The sequence below is a fragment of the Mercurialis annua genome, linkage group LG2 (genome assembly GCF_937616625.2).
Source record: "Mercurialis annua linkage group LG2, ddMerAnnu1.2, whole genome shotgun sequence".
Lineage (NCBI taxonomy): Eukaryota > Viridiplantae > Streptophyta > Magnoliopsida > Malpighiales > Euphorbiaceae > Mercurialis > Mercurialis annua.
This window is the reverse complement of record NC_065571.1, coordinates 5,847,650-5,870,369: the sequence shown is the minus strand read 5'-3', so window position 1 is coordinate 5,870,369 and position 22,720 is coordinate 5,847,650. Positions and strand designations below refer to the sequence as shown.

The following is a 22,720-nucleotide window of genomic DNA, read 5'->3' as shown; positions in this document are numbered from 1 at the left end:
ATATAGGGAATACAAAAAATATCTACCTGTGATTGTGAAAACATATTAAAATCAAAATAAAATAAAATTCCAACATTTATGTATTAAATTTCTGAATATATTTATTCATTCATTCATTTTACCCTCCGGCAAACAGAGAAAAAAATTAATAAAGAAGAAAATTAACAAGAAAACAAAAAACAAATCAGAAACAAAAATAAAAATAAAAGAAAATATATATATGTTTATGTTCTTCTATTTCACCCATGTTTTTTAGATTGGTCTCTCAATAAACCTTTGATTCTGCTCCAACCCATTAGCTCACCAATCAGGTATCTTCCGATCATCGATTCTAATTATTAAATCTGAATTTCTTCCACTTGTTTTTCGATTTTATCATTGAAAATCACTGTATTTTTTTTATCTCATTGGTTGAATTTTACATTCTTAGCTGTTTTGATCTGTGAAATTGATTCTTGATTTTTGAGAATTGTTCATATTCACAAGGCGATATTTAAATTATAATTTTATGAGCTGGGCATGTATTAAAGTGCTTTAATTTTTCTGGGTCTGTAATGTATTGATTGATTGGTGATTGTTTGTTGCAGAATTGGATTGTTTTTCATTATTTTAGCTTCACACAGACATTAAAAGGTAATATTTTCTGGTCATTTTTTAATGTAGGATTGCCCTTTATGATTTGGTTTGTAATTCTTATCAGTAAATGATTTAATGTGCTGGGCTTTGATACAAAACCATTAATTTTTATGTTGATTATAAGCATTTGTAGGTATTAAGTGAGTGTTACATTCACAATTGGCTTATAGTATTAGTTCGATATTTAACTTTTATGCAGCTTAAAATGGCATCAATGGTTGCCAAAGCTAGTAGTAGTAGCTGTAGCAGTCAGGTTCCGCCGTTGGTATCAGTCCAAGAGAAAGGAAGTAGAAATAAGAGGAAATTTCGAGCTGATCCGCCTTTGGGGGACCCCAATAAGATTCTATCTTCATCTCAGAATGAATGCGCTGGCTATGAATTCTCTGCAGAGAAATTCGAGGTTACCCCAGTTCATGGGCCGTCCGGTGTGTGTGACATGTGTGGTGTTAACCAAGACCATTCTGAAGGACTGAAACTTGATCTTGGGCTATCTAGTGCCATAGCTCCATCTGAGGTCGGAACAAGAGAGGAATTAGAATCAGAAGAATCCCATGATGCTGATTGGAGTGATCTTACAGAGTCACAGCTAGAAGAACTTGTATTGAGCAATTTGGATGCAATCTTCAAGAGTGCAATTAAAAAAATTGTCAGTTGCGGTTATACTAAAGAAGTTGCTACAAAGGCCGTTTTGAGGTCAGGCCTGTGTTATGGGAGTAAAGATACGGTTACAAATATAGTGGACAATACTCTAGCATTTCTTAAAAATGGTCAAGAGATTGATTCTTCAAGGGAACATTGTTTTGACAATTTACAGCAGTTGGAGAAGTATATATTGGCGGAATTGGTTTGTGTGCTTCGAGAAGTCAGGCCTTTCTTCAGCACCGGGGATGCAATGTGGTGCTTGCTGATATGCGACATGAATGTTTCTCATGCTTGTGCAATGGATGGCGATCCCTTGAGTAGTTTTGCCGGCGATGGAGCTGTAAATGAGATCTCTTCCACTTCCGCTCAACCCAAGATAAAAACAGAAGACAAAGGTTCTGAATTAAATCTTCCGAATCCTTGTAAGCCAGAACTATCAGTTTCTTGTTCTGAATCTGAGGCACCTACAAAGGTGACAAGGGTTACCAGTGCAACTAAACCAAAGATATCAGGCGTTCTCAGTGGATTAGTCTTGGAGAAAGATGGATCAAATTCTACATTTGATCGTGCAGAGAAATCTTTCAACATTGCAGGAACATCTCAAGCGCCTGTGATAGAGGAAAAACTTATAGTTAGCCGAAAGAGCCATTCTAACAGTACCAAGAGAGAATACATACTTCGACAAAAATCACTACATCTCGAGAAGGGCTACAGGATATATGGGCCGAAAGGGTCAAGAGCGGGGAAACTGAGTGGTTTGGGTGGTTTAATCTTGGATAAGAAACTAAAGTCCGTTTCAGATTCTGCTATTAATATAAAAAATGCTTCTTTGAGATTGAGTAAGGTAATGGGAGTTGATGTGCCTCAAGAGAACGGAAGCCAGAATCTTTTAAACAACACTGGATCCTCTTCCCCAGCATCATTTAATTTAGAAACTTCTGGCAAAAATTCTTCTTTGCCCAAGACCAATAACCTATCTGCATTACCTGCTGTCAGCACTTCACCTGTAATATCAGCCACTGATACAGAGCTTTCACTTTCATTTCCTGCAAAAAGCAACTCCACTTCGATTCCCGTTAACTGCAACACTGAGACACCTAACTGCACTTTTTCTGGTATACCATACGATAAGTCTCTTGCTCAGTGGGTTCCTAGGGACAAGAAGGATGAGATGATTATGAAGCTGGTTCCTAGGACAAGGGAACTGCAAAATCAGCTTCAAGAATGGACAGAGTGGGCTAATCAGAAAGTTATGCAGGCTGCTCGAAGGCTAGGTAAGGACAAGGCCGAGCTTAAATCACTTAGGCAGGAAAAAGAGGAAGTTGAACGGCTCAAGAAAGAGAAGCAAACTCTGGAGGAGAACACTATGAAGAAGCTCACCGAGATGGAAAATGCATTGTGCAAAGCTAGTGGACAGGTAGAGAGAGCTAATTCTGCTGTCCGGAGGCTTGAGGTGGAGAATTCCGCATTGAGGCAAGAGATGGAGGCTGCAAAACTAAAAGCAGTACAGTCAGCTGCAAGCTGTCAGGAAGTATCAAAGAGGGAAAAGAACACACTGATGAAGTTTCAGTCATGGGAGAAGCAGAAGATAATTTTACAGGAAGAGACTGCAGCTGAAAAATACAAGGCTGCACAACTGTTACAGAATCTTGAACAGGCTAAACAAATAAAGGAACAACATGAGGTAATTTTCTGGTGCATTTTCGCTTTCTTTTTCCTGTATTTTTCTTCAGAGGTTTCACTTAGCATATGTTTGAACAGTCATCTTCCAGTCCCTTGATTGTAATCATGGTATATTCTGACTCTGCTGGATTAGAAAAGTAATTGGCCGAGATGGGTGATGATTGGTTTCTGATTAATATTTAGCTGGTTTTGCTTTATGGTAGAAACATTTCCATAGTGCAGCAAACCTCCTAGTTTGGTTCGCACTTGCTGCAGGAGTTTGATGTTAAATCAAACTTGTAATTATCCATATCTAGGGATTGCGTGCAGTTGATTCATCGTCAAGCCATGCACACACTTTACATAACTAGTGCTGAAACAATCTGATATGATAATTATACATAAAATTTAGGGTATCACGCATGCATAACACATGGAACCCAGGCATCTGCAGTTAATTGGGTTATTTGCGAATAAAAGCCCAATCTTTCATTTTTTGGCAATAATCTGGCATCGATTCATTCATTACAAAACTGCCACAACGGTGAAGGAAAAATGCTTTTGGGCCAAGAATGCCAAAATGAAAGGTGGGATTGTGAGGTGCCAACTTCCAAATGTCGTTCCTAAATCGCTAAAAATGTGAAAGGTTAGACTTTTAGTTGCAAATAACCCAAGAAAGAAAATCATTTTCTTTTAACCGCATTAATAACTATTAGTGCAATAGTTTTTTAACTTTAAGTAAACTCAAACTTCGTAGGATTATCTTTCGCGAGACATGCCTTTTGTTCTAGGTCTTTTCTTTGAGTTATATGCATCTCCTCATTTTCAACATTTTATTATTGTTTAGGGTTTTATCTTCTTTTGCTAGATTGCCTTGCTGCAGAAGTTAAATATAATTTTTCTAGCTAGAAGATGAAGAGTGTATTGGTACCAATGGTGACTTGTAATAGAAAAATAACGATATTGCAGGCTAGATGGCAACAAGAAGCAAATGCAAACGAAGAATTATTTTTACAAGCGAATTCAATAAGAAAAGAAAGAGAACAAAGCGAAGCTTCAGCGAAATCTAAAGAGGATTCAATCAAATTAAAAGCAGAAACTAATCTGCAAAAGTACAAAGATGATATTCAGAAGCTTGAAAAAGAAATTGCTCAATTGAGATTGAAGACGGACTCTTCAAAAATTGCTGCACTTCGAAGGGGAATCAACGAAAGCTATGCTAGCAGACTCGCAGATGCTAAAAATAGTCGTACGCAGCAGAAAGAGTCGCCGCCTTTGTATTTTCCAGAAACGGTTGCAGATTTTCATGATAATTCCGACGCAGAAGGCGTGAAACGAGAAAGAGAATGTGTGATGTGCCTATCAGAAGAGATGTCTGTAGTATTTCTGCCATGCGCTCATCAGGTGGTATGCACAACATGTAATGAGCTTCATGAGAAACAAGGAATGAAGGATTGTCCTTCTTGTAGGAGTACCATACGACGACGTATACCCGTTCGTTATGCTCTCTCTTAACTCGACTATGGAAAAGAGTGCTCTGAATAAAGTTTGTTGGAACTCAATTGAGGACAATAATGCGTCTTTTTAATGGTTAAAAACATTGAGATTATTTTTACCATTGCAATACTAATACTTTAAGGGTGATTTCTCAATGCTTCTTCCTTTTTGACATTTTGGGAGTAAAATTAATATTTAGTATCTTCCAATTTTTTATTTTTACATAAATAGAATATTATTTATTCATTTCACAATAAATAAAGTCACTTTACATGAGAAATGAAATCAGTGTTTTGTTCAAAAAATATTAGTACTTTTTTGTCTTAACGTCTGAAAAAAAGATGCAATCGATGTGACATGTGATTTGTGCAATAAACCAATTTTGCACTAGTCATGTGTAATTTTGCATTACTCAAACTTTTTTGTCTTCTTTGTTGAAGAACAGACCCAAGTGGATCTGTTCTTCAACGCAAGAGCAGACCCATCTAGATCTGCTCTCCGATGAGAAGAAGGTCTGCTCTTCGTTCCTGGGATCTGTTCTTCAACAAAAAATCGAAAAAAAATTCGGTCGAAAAAAAAATCCGACGGCGATTGTCGGTCGGTGGTTAATATGTTCCAAAATTTGAAAAAAAACAATAGAAATTTTAAGTATTTATTTGAATATTAAAAAAAGATAAGAATTATTTTAGACATTTTTCCGTGGAGAGTGTGTTTCAAACAAGGGTTGAGAGTGGGTAAAAGTGACAGAGGGGTAGATTTGATCTGGTTTCGCCAAGTTGTGAGGTGATTTGATCCAATTTTGCGGATTTGAGTGTATTTGATACTTCATGCCAAGTTCAGAGGGTGAAGTGATCCTTTGTTCAAAGCTAAAGTGTAAACATAAAATAAGTGGAGTAGTTTTTTAAATATTTTGTGTATACACAATATAGGGTGTAATTTTCCCCTTTTTTTTAATTGTTATAGTTAATGTAATTTGAAAGCTTTGTTGTAATTGTGTCCAAAATTCTGAATTTTATTTTTAAAATTTAACCTTTTACATTCTTTATCACTTGCGACTAAATTTTTAAAATTATGTCTAACTTCTAAAAAAAATTAAAAAACACTTAGAGTAAATCATATTAAAAAATATTTGAATACAAAATTATTTATCTATTTAATTGCTGCAAATTTATACTCATCTAAAAGAACTACTAAAAAAATGATTTAAAAATATTTAATGTTTGATTTAGAAACTTTTAATAAAATTTGATAATGTTTATTTTTATATATTTTGTTAAACTAGTAAAAGAATTAAATTTATGATATAATTAAATGATTAATATAAAAAAATAAAGAGTGAAAGAATTGAAATTAATATGTGAAATTAATATTTAAAAAAATATAACTAATTTAAAAACTTACAAAATGTATGAATTAAATAGTTTATTGAAAGTTTAAGAGGCTACAACATAGGCTTTGTCCATAAAATTATTATCACATTCTACGAATGTGTTTAAATATAATAAAAAAAAGTTAAATTTAAGCGTATAAATGGTCTTTGTTAAAGTTGAGGTGTATAAATGATCAAAGCGTTATAGTTAAGGGGCATAAATATGCATTCAGGCTCAAAAAGGAGAAGAAAAAATCTATGGATATCATAATTTTCAAAATTATAATAGTTGCATGGAGAAAATAAAAAGAAATAATCAAAACATTCACATGTTCAGTGCGTAGCCACATGGAGATTCAAAGTATATTCCATTTTTGTCAATATTGGAGCTAGTAAATCAATTACTACATTAATCATTAATCAGAATCTGTTCTTATCATTTTTCATAAAACGGGTAAAACTATTTTTTTCTCTAAACTGTAATCCAATTAAAAGATATGTAAATTGGATGGCACATAAAATTATTTTATTTATTTATTTGCTGCTTTGAAAAGAACAACTTAGATAATTAAATTAATTAAATCAATGAACTATATCTCAAATGGTATACACGCTGACAGTAATCTGCCAGGTCGTGGGATCGATTCCTCCATAAACGCTCCTCCTCCACTAATTATCAAAAAAAAATTAAATTAATTTAAAAAATTCAAATTTAATGATAAATTTTAATTATGATTTTATCTTGAAATTAATTTTTTTAAAACCATCATATTAGATCAAAACAAAAACAGATATAAGTGTAAATTTCGGAAATTTTTTGATGACTTGACTTATAAAAATGTCAATGCCATTATACAAACTCTTTGATCGCATATCATCTTACAAACCTAAAAAATTAAAATATAACTGCATTTGAAATTTGAATTTTTTTAAAAAATTATAACAGACAAATCTTAAGCATCGTCAGAATTTTTAAATCAGCAAAAATTCATATCATGCAAATCCAGACCATCATAATTTTTTTAAATGAACCAATAATCATGTTAAAAATAGAATACATCAAAAATCAATATACATGATTGTTTAAAACAATAAAAATTATTCAAAAAAAATAAAAAAGTATAAACTATAAATGTTCGAGTTAAGGTCGAAAATGACCGCTTCTACACCCCTCCCTCGGAAGCTATCTTTGTTGAGGAAAAGTTGGGTTTGGCATATGGCATGGTTTGAAAAAACAGTCTTTGACAAAAAAATAAAAAGAGAGGAGGACCTACATTTTATAAATTATTAAATCGATTTTTGTTAAATTGCGTGCCATGAGAATTTGTCCCTGTTATCTCCAAAATGTAAGGCGATTCTTAAATATCTTCACATCCCAATAAGCATTTCAAAAAAATTAACGTCCCTCAAATTTATGGTAGAAGTGTGTTTCATTCGGATAAAACATTAAATTAATTAATTTAAAAAAAATAAAAATTAAATTGAATAAAAGTAAAATCAGATTCAATTAATAATAATACTATAAAACCATTTTATTTTCTAAAAAATAAATAAATAAACCAAATCCATGATTTCAGGTTAATTCCGGTTCTTGGGTAGATTTGGGTTTCTTACAGACCCCTAATCACATGTCAGCATAATGGTCAGCTAGCCAGTCAAACGTAATATTGCTAACTCCAAGACAACAAGCTCTAACCATAATTTCTTAGCCACTCAAATCTCATAATAATTCATCAATGATCTACACAATATTAAAATACTTATTCAAAAATCTCAAATAAAATAACAGCCAACCGCCATTTTCTATTTTATTTCCAGGTAACGAAATTTACTGCTCCACGATCATGATTAATATCTAATATCTATCTGATATGTCTACGTGTTTGGTTTTATGAACATAGTTTTTGTTCTGATTAATTTGCTTTTTTTCGTTTGGTGTTTAATAAATTTATTACAGGTTAAATTTAAAAATGAAAGGAATGGTTATAAGGAGTAGAATTGCACCTGAGAAGCATTTGGATCATCATCATCAGCTGATCAGTGATCTTTTTCTTCTCCGGGATGCAAAACGACGTTCAGTTTTACACTTCAGTAGTCGGAGTAGTACCGGAGCTGCTCCCTGTATTAAGGCTAGGAGATATGGACCGCTGTTACGTGGCAGAATCCGAGCACAAGTTGTTACTACTCCGGTGTCGGATCCAACAGCACCGGCTACCAAGAAGGTGTGTTTATATAATATTTTTGAGATTAGAATCAATATTTTAAGAAATTTATTCTCTGTTTTACTGTACAGCGAGTATTTACTTTTGGTAAAGGAAGAAGCGAAGGCAACAAGAGCATGAAATCTCTGGTAAGAATTTTCGCATTCGCATGTCTAACACAATTCGGTTAATTAATTTACTGTTATGTTTGGTTCATAGAATATATGCGGAATGAAATATCTATTTCCTATAAAATGACAATTCTCTGTTTTTGTGTGGAATAAGTACTCTCAAAAACTAAAAAACGGCTATTCCATTCCTTATATAATAACTTTTCTATTCTATTACATGTTATTCTATTTCATGAACCAAACATAACCGATATTTGCTTTTGTTGTTCAATATATTTGAAAGAAACGGGGAATCAAAATTTGAGAGATGAACATAGATTTTGCATTTGTGGTTAATTGTACAGTTGGGAGGGAAAGGAGCAAATTTGGCAGAGATGGCAAGCATTGGGTTGTCAGTGCCACCAGGCCTCACTGTATCAACAGAAGCATGTCAAGAATATGAGCAGAACGGGAAAATGCTGCCGGAAGGCTTGTGGGAGGAGATATTGGAAGGCTTGAATTGGGTGGAGAAGGACATGGGAGCTTGCCTTGGTGATCCTTCCAACCCTCTCCTTCTCTCTGTTCGCTCTGGTGCTGCCGTAAGACTTGCCTCAAACTAATTAAATTTCGTAATTGTTAGATTATTCGAGTTGCTAATTAAGATTCAGGTGTTTGTCTAGATCTCAATGCCTGGAATGATGGACACTGTCCTTAATCTTGGACTAAATGATGAAGTGGTTGCTGGCTTGGGTGCAAAAAGTGGAGAGCGTTTTGCGTATGACTCGTATAGACGTTTTCTTGACATGTTTGGGGATGTCGTAAGTGGTTCTTGCTAATGCACTTGGTAGATCAGTATATCTCAACTTTTACTTTTCCCTATGTTGCTCCATAACTTGTCGAGTTCCACGTTGTAAAACGCTAATGAAATGTGAAATGTATTTAAGCATTCTTGATACATATAGTCCTGATTTAGTAGAAACATTCTTCTGCTTAATTGAAGGTAATGGGCATCTCACACTCATCATTTGAGGAGAAGTTGGAAAGAATGAAGGATGCAAAAGGAGTCAGACTTGACACCGATCTAACAGCTGCTGATCTGAAAGAGCTGGTGGAGCAATACAAGAAAGTATACTTTGAAGCAATTGGTGAAGAGTTTCCTTCAGGTACTACTGACAAATTTCTTTCTTTTCATGATGAATGCAGCAAATTTTCTAACTCATGCTGTTCAACCTTTACCATGGGCAGATCCGAAAAAACAACTGCAATTAGCTGTTAAAGCAGTTTTTGAATCTTGGGACAGCCCAAGGGCCAACAAGTATCGGAACATCAATCAAATTACTGGCTTAAAAGGAACTGCAGTAAATATTCAATGCATGGTATTTGGTAATATGGGAAACACTTCAGGAACAGGTGTTCTGTTCACTAGAAATCCAAGCACTGGTGAAAACAAGCTTTATGGGGAGTTTCTAATTAATGCTCAGGTTGATATACTGATGATTTCCTTGTTTTTCACTAGCCGTGTTCTCTAAATTAAGCTGAAGCTTAAGTTTTTGCTCTAAATAGGGAGAGGATGTAGTTTCCGGAATAAGAACACCAGAAGACTTGGATACCATGAAAAACTGCATGCCTGAAGCTTACAAGGAGCTTGTAGAAAACTGTGAAATTCTGGAGAGCCATTACAAAGATATGATGGTAACAATTTACACTCATCAGAATACAATCATTTGATCATTCAGTCATCTTTTTACTACTTTGAGCACAGTTCTTTTCATATACTTTTTATCTTGTATTTACAGGATATTGAGTTCACAGTTCAGGAAAATAGACTGTGGATGCTGCAATGCAGATCTGGAAAGCGTACCGGTAAAGGAGCAGTCAAGATTGCAGTAGACATGGTTAATGAAGGGCTTGTTGATGCTCGTTCTGCAATTAAGATGGTGGAGCCACAACATCTGGATCAACTGCTTCATCCTCAGGTGTGTATGTATTTCAAAATAACAACTGATTTCTGATGATAGTATCAGTAGAATGATAAACCTTTTTTTTTTTTTTTAATTTGATAGTTTGAGAATCCACAAGCTTACAAAGACCAAGTGATTGCAACGGGATTACCTGCATCCCCAGGGGCAGCCATTGGGCAAATTGTGTTTAGTGCTGATGATGCCGAAGAATGGCATGCACAGGGAAAAAGTGTCATTTTGGTAAGGACAGAGACAAGTCCAGAGGATGTTGGAGGTATGCATGCAGCCGCCGGAATATTGACTGCTAGAGGGGGAATGACATCTCACGCGGCGGTCGTCGCACGAGGTTGGGGAAAATGTTGCGTTTCTGGCTGTTCTGATATTCGCGTCATTGATTCTGAAAGGGTGGAGTCTTTGTTCTTCTTCCACTTGCAATTTCACTAAAGTTGCTATTTTATAAAATTCTAACTTTGTTAATTTGATACTGAAGGTTGTTGTATTTGGGGACATGGTTATTAATGAAGGAGAATGGATCTCACTCAATGGATCCACAGGGGAAGTGATATTGGGAAAACAACCGCTATCTCCTCCAGCTTTAAGTGGTGATCTGGAGATATTTATGTCCTGGGCTGATGAAATAAGGCGTATCAAGGTGTTTGTTCTCTTTTTCACTAAAAACTCTGTGGTTTACAAAACTATTTGTCAATGGAAACTCTCTTCTGATCCAGTGTTATGATGCTTTAACTATTTAACAGGTTATGGCGAATGCTGATACTCCTGATGATGCACTGACAGCACGAAAAAATGGCGCACAAGGGATTGGACTTTGTAGGACAGAGCACATGGTAATTATTCCCTTGTCATTATCATGAAGATTTCAGTAGGATAAGAAAAAAAGTCGAAAACAAAAACAAAACTTCACATGCTCCAATTTTTGTGTGTTGTGTTGTTTCAGTTCTTTGCTTCAGATGAAAGAATAAAGGCTGTGAGAAAGATGATAATGGCAGTGACACAAGAGCAGAGGAAGGCTGCACTAGACTTGTTACTTCCTTATCAAAGATCAGACTTCGAGGGAATTTTTCGTGCAATGGATGGTACTTATTACGACATACTTTACTTTTCAACATCTGCTGTATGGACTAATGACCTAAATATTGGATGATTTGATTTATGCCTTTAAATATACATTTCATTATGATATCCACCTTCTGAATTCTGTCATGTAGCTCAGAATGCAAATGGTCGCCAGCGCTAAAATTGTAGGTCTACTAGTAAAAAAAAACTAGAGACCTGTATTTTCTGGTTACATGTTAAAGATTGGTTTCATGGATTTCAGGCCTTCCAGTAACCATCCGACTATTGGACCCTCCACTTCATGAATTTCTGCCAGAAGGTGATGTGGAACAAATTGTTGGTGAACTAACTTCTGAGACTGGCATGACTGAAGATGAAGTTTTTTCAAGAATTGAGAAACTGTCAGAAGTAAATCCTATGCTTGGTTTCCGAGGATGCAGGTATAATATCTAACTGTTTAACCTATTCGATAAACTTTTCTATATGTTTCGCTAAGTAAGTTCCATTAAGTTATGAAAATTGGAAAAAAAATATTGAAATGTTACACCTTGTGAATAACCAAGTCTTAAATTTTATCAGAGGTTCCTAAAAAGGCATAATAGTTGACAAATTTGAGATTGTCAATAGCTATGTAGCACCGAAATGGAAATATTGAAACAAAAAACAGCAAAACGAGATTTTTACAAGAATGTATTACAAATATAGAGTTTTGGAGTTTCGAAAGCATTTTCAGAAATGGAAACATAACACCAAAACGTAGGACTTGAGAAGTTTCCGTGCATCATAGACTTCATAGCATCAACATGTATGCCTCGGACTATGCTACCTATATCTTGCCTACTTAAGCAAAACTGTTGCATCATCCACAAAAAGTCATGAAGCTATATGCAGCATTAAATGGTGCATGAATGTGCTTTACAGCCATGGTTACTTTCTTGATTATTGATGACTATAAGTTTGTCTGATGTGTCCACAGGTTAGGGATATCATACCCAGAACTCACTGAAATGCAAGCCCGTGCAATCTTTCAGGCTGCAGTGTCAATGACCAACCAGGGATTTACTGTAATTCCAGAGATAATGGTTCCCCTAGTCGGAACACCTCAGGCATGAGTCTACTACTTCTCAGTGCACATTTTTCTCTCTCGTGGTGGTTCGTTAAATGAACAACGACTCTAAGATAGAAAAGTTAAGTGAACTTGCATAACGCTACACTTATTATTGGCAGGAATTAGAACACCAATCGAATTTGATACGCAATGTTGCAACAAAAGTGTTCACTGAGATGGGCGTTACATTAAACTATAAGGTTGGGACCATGATTGAGATTCCCAGAGCTGCTCTGGTGGCAGATGAGGTACATTAATGTCTTACTTTTAACTTATAGGAGCAACAAGACAGCTAGTGTGGAAAATAATCTTTTTTTCCCTATTTTTATCTCTGCTTGATAATGATAGATTGCAAAAGTAGCAGAGTTCTTTTCCTTTGGGACCAATGACCTCACACAAATGACATTTGGGTATAGTAGAGATGATGTTGGCAAGTTTCTTCCAATTTACTTAGCCAAAGGAATTTTACAAAGTGATCCATTTGAGGTGAGTTGCATCATCTGCAAATTTGAAATTGTTGCTGATGAAATATCTTTTATTCGAGGTATAAGAAAATTGGCGGAATTTATTTATTTTTTTTGATAAACGAATAATTGATGGAATTACCAATGGAGTTGGTGTTATCAGTTTTTGTGTAGGAGAGGTTATAAAATGTGTAGGAGGGGGTCGCATCTCTTCTTATCTCTTATTTTTTTTATTTTATGCAGTCATTTTTTTACTTGACTTGTTAAAATACCATCCGCATGCTTTGGTTGTAGGTACTTGATCAGAAAGGTGTAGGCCAACTCATCAAGATTGCGGCAGAAAAGGGCCGTGCAGCTCGGCCGAGTTTGAAGGTGAGTGTTAATGCTTTGTTCTGAATAGAAGTGATGATGCCAGAAATTAAATGAAATAAGCACGCCAGGCTTGAAGTAGATAAAGTATTTTTATTACTTGGAAGAAACCAAGTAGCATGATGGGTGACAATTAAGGTTGTGCATTCACTTCAAACCGAACCATACCGAACCAGACCAAAATTTTAAGGAATTAAAAATTTCAAACCAAACTGAACTAGTCGATTCAATTGCTTTTTTTTGGTTCATTTCAGTTATTTCCGTTACGTTTGCACTAAAGCTTAACTGAATTTTTCTTGCATACAAAACCAAACTGAACCAGAATATTGATTTTTTTTATAACATCAAACTGAACCGAATTTATTAGTTTAGTTATTCTGTTTGTTGGATTTTTTTGCCCATCCCTAGTGGCAATAGAATGATGACGTTTGGTTTGTTTTTCTGCAATGATGATGAACAGGTTGGAATATGTGGAGAGCATGGTGGAGAACCTTCATCTGTCGCATTCTTTGCAGAGGCAGGATTAGATTACGTTTCATGTTCTCCATTCAGGTTAGAACTTAGCATTGGTGTAGATAAATCACAAAACCTACTATATAGCACGGAAATGGAAACAACCGAAACCGAAACAACGAAACCATATTTTCTTTTAAGAATAGGTTATAATATGAAGTTTTTGCATTTTAAAAGTCTTTCTGTTTCGGAAATGAAACAGGACTCATCAAGTTTCCGTACAATATAAAACACATACTGTAATAATCTGGTGAACAAGTTCCTGATTTTCGATTCACACTTGACAGGGTTCCTATTGCAAGGCTAGCAGCAGCTCAGGTTGCTGTTTGAATCTGAAATAAAAATCAAGAGGAGAAGCTCATATGCTACTTCCAATTTGTGCAGCTGTAATTTGTAAATAACATATCATTCAAAATGAAATACCTATAATGGCCACAGCTATAAATAAAATAGAGCTCTGAAAATGTAAATATGTTGACTCCTTGTATTATAAGTGGTGATTATTCTGCTTACGTATAAAGTGAATAAATCAATTGAATTTTACTCAAGTCTTTCAATATAAAATTTATCCATTTCATTCTTGTAGTAGCCTACTGTTGACTATTCATCTTTTTGTCATATTGTCAAGTATAATTTTCTGTACTTTTTTGCTAACTTTTGAGAAAATTATGCAATACAATATAATTTTTGAGAAAATTACGCTATATCGTCGAGCAACAAATCAATAGTACGTTAGTTTTGTGGAAAATTAAATGATAAAAAATATAAATAATATTTAAAAAAATTCTATCGCAATTGCTCATTTACTTGCTAAACTGTTACATCATATCGTCGAGCAACAAACCGATAGTACGTTAGTCATGTGAAAAAATAAATGATAAAAAATATAAAAAAGATTTAAAAGATTTTCTATCACAATTGCTCATTGACTTGTAAAAATGGCATAGCGCAATAATAGTATAATATAAACACTCAATTTTTCGAATAGTTATCTTTTTAACAAATACTGTGAGACCCTCCAAATTTATCATAATTTACACTTACTTCTATCCCTCCTTTTTGTTTCCATCAATAATTTAATTTCTCAATTCATTTTTGGTGTTATCAACGGAGATAAAAGGACTTAAGGATAAATTACTTTTCAAACATTGAAAGACAAAATCGTTTATAGAAACAAAAGTGAGGGACGAAATTGTGATATAAACAAAAGTAAATAAGGGAGCATATAGTTTTATTGACTCGGTTGATTAATATAAAAAATGGATGGAAGGACAAAATCATTAAAAACAAAAATAATGGACCATATCGCTCTATATTTAAATAAGAAAAACTAAAATATGAATTATAACAAATATGGAGGGCCTCATAGTAATTTGTAATAATGACGTATTTTTCTTTAAACAAAACGAGACGTCGTCTGTCTGTAGTCCAAAATTAAGGAAACGATCGCCGTTTGCGTTCTTCTTCTTCTCCCTTCACTCTCTGTACTGTGCTTGAAGTAAAACCCTAGATTAGATTACCCAAATCAAAGAAAACACAAGAGAAAATATAAAATGGTAATAGAGAGTTTTGTAGTGGTACACAACATTGCAAAACGACACAACGTAGGCACATTAGCAAGAACCGCTACCGCATTCGGCGTCACGGAGCTAATACTCGTCGGCCGGAGAGATTTCAACTCCTTCGGTAGCCATGGCTCCACTTCTCATCTTCGATTTAGACATTTCCACTCTCTTCTCGATGCTCGCAATTTCCTCAAGGTTTTTCTTCTTTTTTCTTCAGCTAATAATCTACCAAAATGAACTTATTTCTTCTGTTTCTAGGTTTCAATTAGGGTTTTGTCTACGAATACTATTAACCAGGAAAAGGATTGCGATATTTGTGGTGTGGAGATCACAGAAGATGCTGTACCTGTAAATGAACATCCGTTTAAGAAGAGTACTGCATTTCTTCTTGGAAATGAGGTGATTATAATCTATTATCAATTCCATTGATTTTGTAGTTGATTAGTGTAAAATAATCGACAGTTTGATTAGCCTAAAATAATCGACAGTTTATTTAGCGTAAAATAATTGAAAGTTTGATTTATATGTTTTAATGTTGTAGGGAACAGGGCTATCTGCTAAGGAATGCGAGATGTGTGATTTTTTTGTATATATTCCACAGTATGGGTGTGGTACGGCTTCCTTAAATGTCACCGTTGCTGCTTCCATTGTTCTGCATCATTTTGCAGGTACTTGTTTAGCTTGCTTTTAAAGGTTATATATTGGTATAAAGTAAATCGGGCTCAATCGATTTATTTAAGCAGATATGCTACGATTGAAATAAGTTCTTTCAATTTAACATTTAAGAAAAATTAAAGTTTTAGTTAGAATCGGCAAATATTTGAATTTTCTCGGCCATTTGCATTATGTAGCTTGCAATTGCATTCAGGGATTTTACTGCTCCCTTGGATGCATTTGCATAACATGCGGAGTTTAATACGTGGAACTCTTTGAGTGGTTCCATGATGATTTTTACTGACTTGGTCGGTTTAATCGCAATGTAGCTGCAGTCAGTGGCGGAACCAGGACACCAGTTTAGGAGGGTCGAAATTTTTACGTTCGGCTATTTAAAAAAATTAAACCGTTGTAAGACAGTTCAAATGTGTAAATTTTCACTTGTAGGGGGCGGTTTTAACCGTCCCTACAGAGGAAAACCGCCCCTAACACATGTAGAGGCGGTTTCTAGGGGGTGGTTATAACCGCCCCTACTGGAAAAATATCCGAAAAATCTATTTTTTTTTTAATTTTTTTTCCAGCGAGGAGGGTCGGCCGACCCTCTTCGACCCTCCCTAGTTCCGCCCCTGGCTGCAGTCAGTTATAAGGATCATTGTCCTCTGCTTTCTTCTTCTACTTTCAAGTTAGGTCCACTTTTATCTTTTCCACTCAAGTTACCCGGATATGACAAACGTTTCACCTTAGTCACTTATTATGTGAGAAAAAATAATCTTGGAAACATTTATAGGCTTGTGATGTTATTGATCTTTCTATTGCTGATGCCATTGTACTATTGGCAATTTATTCTTGCATCTTAAGATTTTGCACTTGAACACGTCTGTTCTATATGTGTTGTTTTGCTCCCTCTTATTGTGGCAATTGCTGTCATAGTGTCATTACAAGCTCATGATTCAGTACTTGTGCATTTATTTTTTCTTTCTGCACGCTATTCACTGAGTGAAGGAAATACATTTAGGCGGGGTAGTTATTGTACGTATTTAACAGATGACCTTTTTTTTTTGCTTTAGTTTGGGCAGGGTTTTCTGAGAGAATCCGTGAAGGAAATAAGTTTATTGTGGCAGAAAGACCTATGAAACAGGGGAAATACTGCACAGAAACCGAAGAATCTATCATCGAGGAGAGAAAATCTAGAAAAGAACAGGCTTGTAATGGTTTTTTTGATGAGACAAAAAATGGAGACTCAACCTCAAATCTTCTAGACACTTTGTTTGTGGAGTAATTGAACATATAAATGTTATTTAGCAAGTCTGATAAGATTGTAACACATTGGTGCTAAGAAATTATTGAGATGTGAGGTAGTTCATTTATGATCTTAGTTTGTTTTGCTTGTTTGTACTTTGTACAAAGGTTGCTTATATCACACGCTTCGACCCTTATTTTCAAAATGAATTAGTTGGAGGAAATTTATTTCTCAACATGATCCAAAAGAGAAGTTGAAGTTCGTAAAGATAGTTAAAATAGCAGTGCCACATAGTAAGAGTAACAGATTTTGTCAAATTTCCTGCAAGATGATAGTGTATGTGACCTTGAATTTATTATCTATATCTTGGGGTGGGTAGTATTAGAGTATAACTAAACTAACCGACCGAATCAAACTAAAATTTTAATTTGGTTTGCTTTTCGGTTATGGTTAAGAATTCAAAAAGTTTGGTTAATTCGATTTGGTTTTGTTTTTATCTTAAAATTCTGAATTGAATAAATAAACTGAATTATTCGATTATATTTACGATGTTATTTTTGAATTTTTTAATAGAAATTCCAGGTACTCTTGCAACTTTTGTAGGACTTAAATCTCGATTTTGTCATAAAAATTTATTTATAATGAGCAATTAACACCACAATTGATTCTTTTAATAATTAATATTAATGAAATTTGTTTTATTCGGTAATCGAATAACCAATCAAATTTAAAAATCTCTTTTAATTTGATTATAATTTGGTTTGTAATTTTCTATATATTTTTGTTATCATTTGGTTTGATTAATTTGTTTTGGAGAAATTTGGTTTCAGTTAATTTGGTTTGGTTTGTGACTGAACCGACCGATACACATCCCTATCTTTCGGGTTTTTATGGATCTAATTATAATTGAAACATACTCATGAGAGAGTGGTTCACTATGAACCCGGTCTAGGCAAAATTTTCAGGGAGATGGATTGCAATAAGTTTTAACTTCACTGATGGGGAAAGTGTGAGGGCTGTAAACACGAAAGACATGTCACAATCCCACACAGTTTCTCCATTGAATTTGGTGCATTTATAGCTGGCCCTTCCTCTCCCACTTTTATGTTCTAGTACAAAAATTCTCTTTAAGTAATTACACATTAACATAATGTTCCAATGTCTGATTATTTCATAGTCAACATAATTATGCATTATTGCTTCATCTTTACATCCATAGTCTGCATTCTATAATATTAAATTCTTTGGAGTTTGCATCAGATCCAGACCTACCAAAGAAATTTTAGTTCCAGTTGTATTAATACGCAAACCTTTTTTTATTATTCAAGTCATTATAGTCTTGGAGACTAGTGAAAAGGTCTGGTTGGATGTATACTTACACATGGTAGGTTCCCATTAGTTAAAAGCCAGAGTCAGAGTTGGATTCGTTGGTTGTTTTTTTATGTGAAAATTGAGAAAGTAGTTTAAGATTATTGCTGGTTTGTCAACCTCTACCCCACTTCTTGGAGCAGTTGGAAATCATCTTTGTCTCTTTAACAACTTTATCACTACCACATTGTTTTTATACACATAATGTCTTGTTTTTCCCTGCCAACTTTCCATCTATCTAGTTCTGAACCTACTGATTATTGACATAATAAAGCTTCTGGTTCGGAATATCCTGATTCTGGCATTCCAGTTAATTATCTCTCATGTTAAGTAGAGTGACCAAGAAACTGTGGCAGTTCTGTTCAAGGATAAAGTGCTTAATATGGAAACGTCCAAGGTCGAAAGTTATCATCAGAAGGTTCGGAAAAACCTCAAAAGATCGATGTAAATGGAAACCCGGTATCCATAAAGCTTCCCTCCATGGAAATGCCAAAATGGATAATTCTAGCTCAGAAAGGCCAATTCGAATTGCTACATTCAATGTTGCTATGTTCTCTCTTGCACCCGCAGTTCCAAAGTCTGACGAATCAGCTGTTTTCGGCAGCCAAGGTCAAGAGGATTTCACGTTTTTCAAGAATCCCATAGATATGCATACTCAAGCTATTTCTGTGAATCATCATCCCAAGAGTATACTCAAGCAGTCTCCTTTCTGTGCTGCTGGCCTGACGAGTAGTAGCCCGGAGCAGCTCTCACCGCCACAAAAGGTCTTGAAACGTAAGGTTTCGATTAATCTTCCTGACAACGAGATTTCATTAGCGCACAACAAACTTCTTAGCTTTGTGGAAGATGAAAAAATGGGATCCTCAAATATTATTGCTAGCAGAAACTATAGAAGCAGCGTCGTCTTGAGGTCACCTGTTTGTCTGCCTGCAAAATTTCCGAGTCATTTCACAGATGAAGAGAGCTTGAAAAGCAGCAGAAGCATTTTCGAAGTGCTTAAAGAAGTGGATGCTGATGTTTTAGCTCTTCAAGATGTTAAAGCACAGGAAGAAAATGGCATGAGACCTCTTTCGGATTTGGCTGCTTCGTTAGGGATGAAATACGTGTTCGCTGAGAGCTGGGCCCCAGACTATGGAAATGCCATTTTATCAAAATGGCCGATCAAGAGGTGGAGAGTTCAAAAGATTGCCAATGATGAAGATTTCAGGTTCTTATTCTTTTTGGTCTGTTAACAGTTAATTTATGCGGGATTGAATAAATAATAAGCTAATTCACTTATCTCTTGTTGATTTTGTTTTTACTTCTTGAATTGTTATTTCTTTGAATTTCGGAGAGAAAATTCATTATCCATTTGTCTATCTCCATATGGGATTTGTGTGTTATGGGGAAGTTTTTTCATGTAACTTCTATTTATGTAGAAATGGAAATTATAGAAAAGGCAGTTGCACTCCGCGTCACCCCTTTTTTTCATTTATTGAAATGGGTTCGGGTGGGTCTGCCATTGACGAGTCGACCCAAATAACAACAGGCTCTTAATACTATAAGGTTAAAAGTGTTTATGATATTTCTTTAACAACATTGTATGCTTGTGTGATGCAGGAACGTGCTAAAAGCTACAATTTCTGTTCCTTGGGCAGGAGAAGTAGACTTTTACTGCACTCAACTTGATCATTTGAATGAAAATTGGAGAATGAAACAAATAAATGCAATAATACAATCAAGCAACTCCCCCCACATATTGGCCGGAGGTCTCAACTCGTTGACAGGATCCGATTACGCACCAGAGAGATGGATGGACATTATCAAGGTGACATGTTTATGACAATTGACCCTCGATAGAATTTATTTTAAAACACGAGAAATCCTTACATAGATTTTTTCCACCACGTGAACGCAAACAGAGCCAATCATTTTGTTAAAAAATCATTTCAGTGACGTGTCACAATATGATCGGCTCTGTCAATGGAAGACATGTGGACAAAGTCTATGTAAGTATTTCTCTTAAAACACATTTTAATCTTCTTCTTCTAAGCCGATATTTATTTTGGCAGTACTATGAAGACATCGGAAAGCCGAGGCCGAAAATCGAAGTAACCAACTTTCTAAAGGGAGAAGAGTACATAGACGCAAAGGATTTTGCAGGGGAATGTGAGCCAGTAGTTATTATTGCCAAAGGCCAAAGTGAGAACCTGTCTTAGCTTTATTTCCATTTATTTTACTATGTTAATGTTTTTTGAAGATTGATTGGGGATTTTTGGTTAAACTAGATGTTCAAGGAACTTGCAAGTACGGCACAAGAGTGGATTATGTTTTAGCATCTCAAGACTCACCTTTCAAATTTGTTCCAGCATCATACTCTGTGATTTCGTCAAAAGGTACTTCTGATCATCACATAGTTAAAGTTGAGATTATAAAAGAAAGAGAGGCTATTCAAGCGAATGCCATTGGACGAACCCAGAAATCCAAGCAGAAAGTTGTCACGATTACGAATCCGTGGCCTTCTAAAGGCATATGGAAGTTAAATTCCTGAAAAATGCCAAAACGAAAAATGTAGTTTCAAAATAGGTTATAACTATAGAGTTTCAGTAGATTTTCCGGAAATGGAAATGAAATGAAACATCAAAACATATGTTTCAAGAAGTTTCCATGCAACATAGTAAATTAAAATTATTTTGATTTTGATCACCTCTTATCATTAATGTTGCGTTATTCTGTAAGTCATGATGTTGGTATCTATAATAAATAGGGCAGAGAATAAAATCAACTTGATAGAAGTTCTTCATTCTTGTTAAATTTCAATGATCATATGTATCTATGACAAGCTAAATCCTTTTCCATTTCTTGCAATCCCACAGTTCTTTTAAGTCCTTCATACACTTTAAAATCAAGAGGTAAATATTTCTATGATTTGTTTTTGTTTAAAAAAAAAACTTAAACTCCAAAATTTTATTTATAACCTCTCTTTTAAAAAGTGTCTTTTAGCATTTTCGAGAATGAAACAAAAGTTTATATTTAGAATTTGTTTTTCTACAATATATTGTCTGTCATTTTTCATTTCAGCATTTCCATTTGTTTGCAATTATAAGTCCTTAGGACCAACGAAAGAAAAGAAAGACAATTAGTACTTCTTAAATGACAAAACATTGACAAATGACAAACTTAATACACTATCAATAGGAATCTTATACATTTTTTCCACAACTTAAATTTTAGAAACAATCACATAAATTTGAATTAAAACAAGAAAATCAAACTAAAATCAAGCTCTTCAAGCTTTGCCAAACAATGATTTCTGAAGTACCAATCGAAAGACTTTTTAAGAGTCCTCCGGAGTAGTAGAACCAGAAGAAGAAGGGTATCCAATTCCATGGCGCTTATTAGGGAAGAGCATAAAAACCGTGCCGGAAATTGCACCGATTACCGGAGGCAAAACCATGAGCAGAGTCTTCTCATTAGACTCAAAAGAAGGGTAGAAACATTCTACCGTATTCGAATCTAGAAGACACAACGCAGCAAACACAATCAATGTAAAAAACGAGTGAACAAAGTCACCAAATTGAAGCTTGTAACGTGACAGATTGGATGATCCCGCATTTGTAGCCGGCCATAGTCCTTTCATTGTTGCAACTCCATAATGAGTCAATCCGTCGCTGCCGACAAAACTATCGGTAAAAGACGAAAATGCACAAGAAAAACCGCAAAGTCCGATGAGTATTCCGCTCAGGTACTTGTTCATAGTGTGACAATGGCCGTTGTTGGTTAAGACAGGATTCAGAAACTGGAATATGAACACAGTTCCTGTAGGAAGGAGCTTGATGAGGTTACCAAATCCTGAAAATGTCCTGTCTTTCATTGATTTCTTGGAGTTGGAGTTATCTTTGGATTGGATTAGACTGTTTGTATTGGCCATTTTGGTGTGTTGTTAATTAATTATGAGGTTCTTGAAATAAATATTTTGAAGGTTTTATAGATTTATAAGATGAGAGTTGATAAAAGAAGAGAGAATTGCTTGTACGTTAAGGTAATAGTTTGCAACTAAATTAGGGTTTGCTTTTACTCTTGGAAAGAGGTGGCTTTTCTTTATAATCCAAGATTTCAATCACTTACATTTCTTGTAGAAACATGATGACCAATGAGAATCAATAATCTAAATATGGCCATGTCAGTATTACAGCTTATTTAGCTACCCAATTATGGTATTGCTGATTATATATTAGTATTATATATGCACAAATAGTGGGAAAATTTTCACTAATGGTATTGGTATATGAACTTTATTCTCTCTTC

At 34.8% G+C, this 22,720-nt stretch overlaps 5 protein-coding genes across 8 annotated transcripts; 4 read left to right on the top strand and 1 right to left on the bottom strand.

Moving 5' to 3' along the window:
• The first annotated feature begins 203 nt into the window (after window positions 1–203).
• On the top strand, window positions 204–4,592 carry LOC126668836 (putative E3 ubiquitin-protein ligase RF298). 2 transcript variants are annotated; one of them, XM_050362042.2, is made up of 4 exons: window positions 204–311; window positions 588–633; window positions 836–2,962; window positions 3,809–3,915. In XM_050362042.2, the coding sequence occupies exons 3-4, from the start codon at window positions 842–844 to the stop codon at window positions 3,854–3,856; spliced, it is 2,169 nt and encodes a 722-aa protein (XP_050217999.1). In that variant the 5' UTR covers window positions 204–311; window positions 588–633; window positions 836–841; the 3' UTR covers window positions 3,857–3,915. The 2 variants fall into 2 exon arrangements, with proteins under 2 accessions (XP_050217999.1, XP_050217998.1); XM_050362041.2 differs by having other exon boundaries at window positions 205–311; window positions 3,910–4,592.
• Window positions 4,593–7,517: 2,925 nt separating this feature from the next.
• Window positions 7,518–14,154, top strand: LOC126669010 (pyruvate, phosphate dikinase, chloroplastic). Of its 2 annotated transcripts, XM_050362285.2 has the most exons (20): window positions 7,518–7,624; window positions 7,764–8,028; window positions 8,100–8,156; window positions 8,483–8,716; window positions 8,798–8,935; window positions 9,118–9,280; window positions 9,363–9,598; window positions 9,681–9,809; window positions 9,914–10,093; window positions 10,181–10,483; window positions 10,569–10,730; window positions 10,834–10,923; window positions 11,034–11,172; window positions 11,415–11,592; window positions 12,129–12,258; window positions 12,380–12,508; window positions 12,609–12,746; window positions 13,019–13,096; window positions 13,554–13,645; window positions 13,894–14,154. In XM_050362285.2, the coding sequence occupies exons 2-20, from the start codon at window positions 7,777–7,779 to the stop codon at window positions 13,934–13,936; spliced, it is 2,871 nt and encodes a 956-aa protein (XP_050218242.1). In that variant the 5' UTR covers window positions 7,518–7,624; window positions 7,764–7,776; the 3' UTR covers window positions 13,937–14,154. The 2 variants fall into 2 exon arrangements, with proteins under 2 accessions (XP_050218242.1, XP_050218243.1); XM_050362286.2 differs by lacking the exon at window positions 7,518–7,624 and having other exon boundaries at window positions 7,668–8,028.
• Window positions 14,155–15,028: 874 nt separating this feature from the next.
• Window positions 15,029–17,192, top strand: LOC126669291 (uncharacterized). The gene is made up of 4 exons (XM_050362732.2): window positions 15,029–15,366; window positions 15,469–15,570; window positions 15,713–15,839; window positions 16,893–17,192. The coding sequence occupies exons 1-4, from the start codon at window positions 15,160–15,162 to the stop codon at window positions 17,102–17,104; spliced, it is 648 nt and encodes a 215-aa protein (XP_050218689.1). The 5' UTR covers window positions 15,029–15,159; the 3' UTR covers window positions 17,105–17,192.
• A 581-nt stretch (window positions 17,193–17,773) lies between these two features.
• On the top strand, window positions 17,774–21,118 carry LOC126669290 (uncharacterized). Of its 2 annotated transcripts, XM_050362730.2 has the most exons (4): window positions 17,791–19,640; window positions 20,033–20,240; window positions 20,485–20,614; window positions 20,701–21,118. In XM_050362730.2, exons 1-4 carry the CDS (start codon window positions 18,757–18,759, stop codon window positions 20,961–20,963), a joined length of 1,485 nt encoding a protein of 494 aa, XP_050218687.1. In that variant the 5' UTR covers window positions 17,791–18,756; the 3' UTR covers window positions 20,964–21,118. The 2 variants fall into 2 exon arrangements, with proteins under 2 accessions (XP_050218688.1, XP_050218687.1); XM_050362731.2 differs by lacking the exons at window positions 20,485–20,614; window positions 20,701–21,118 and adding an exon at window positions 20,335–20,478 and having other exon boundaries at window positions 17,774–19,640.
• Window positions 21,119–21,576: 458 nt separating this feature from the next.
• Window positions 21,577–22,389, bottom strand: LOC126667042 (protein DMP2-like). The gene has a single exon (XM_050359987.2). It carries the CDS (start codon window positions 22,341–22,343, stop codon window positions 21,750–21,752), a length of 594 nt encoding a protein of 197 aa, XP_050215944.1. The 5' UTR covers window positions 22,344–22,389; the 3' UTR covers window positions 21,577–21,749.
• Between the last annotated feature and the right edge of the window lie 331 nt (window positions 22,390–22,720).

Coding starts and splice junctions, on each gene's coding strand:
- LOC126668836 (XM_050362041.2), top strand. CDS start 842: ATGGCATCAATGGTTGCCAAAGCTAGTAGTAGTAGCTGTAGCAGTCAG. Junction 2,963..3,909: donor AAATAAAGGAACAACATGAG/GTAATTTTCTGG, acceptor ACGATATTGCAG/GCTAGATGGCAACAAGAAGC.
- LOC126669291 (XM_050362732.2), top strand. CDS start 15,160: ATGGTAATAGAGAGTTTTGTAGTGGTACACAACATTGCAAAACGACAC. Junction 15,367..15,468: donor ATGCTCGCAATTTCCTCAAG/GTTTTTCTTCTT, acceptor ACTATTAACCAG/GAAAAGGATTGCGATATTTG. Junction 15,840..16,892: donor TGTTCTGCATCATTTTGCAG/GTACTTGTTTAG, acceptor TTTTTGCTTTAG/TTTGGGCAGGGTTTTCTGAG.
- LOC126669290 (XM_050362730.2), top strand. CDS start 18,757: ATGTTAAGTAGAGTGACCAAGAAACTGTGGCAGTTCTGTTCAAGGATA. Junction 19,641..20,032: donor GCCAATGATGAAGATTTCAG/GTTCTTATTCTT, acceptor TGTGTGATGCAG/GAACGTGCTAAAAGCTACAA. Junction 20,615..20,700: donor TATTATTGCCAAAGGCCAAA/GTGAGAACCTGT, acceptor TGGTTAAACTAG/ATGTTCAAGGAACTTGCAAG.
- LOC126669010 (XM_050362285.2), top strand. CDS start 7,777: ATGAAAGGAATGGTTATAAGGAGTAGAATTGCACCTGAGAAGCATTTG. Junction 10,094..10,180: donor ATCAACTGCTTCATCCTCAG/GTGTGTATGTAT, acceptor TTAATTTGATAG/TTTGAGAATCCACAAGCTTA. Junction 10,924..11,033: donor TTTGTAGGACAGAGCACATG/GTAATTATTCCC, acceptor GTGTTGTTTCAG/TTCTTTGCTTCAGATGAAAG.
- LOC126667042 (XM_050359987.2), bottom strand. CDS start 22,343: ATGGCCAATACAAACAGTCTAATCCAATCCAAAGATAACTCCAACTCC.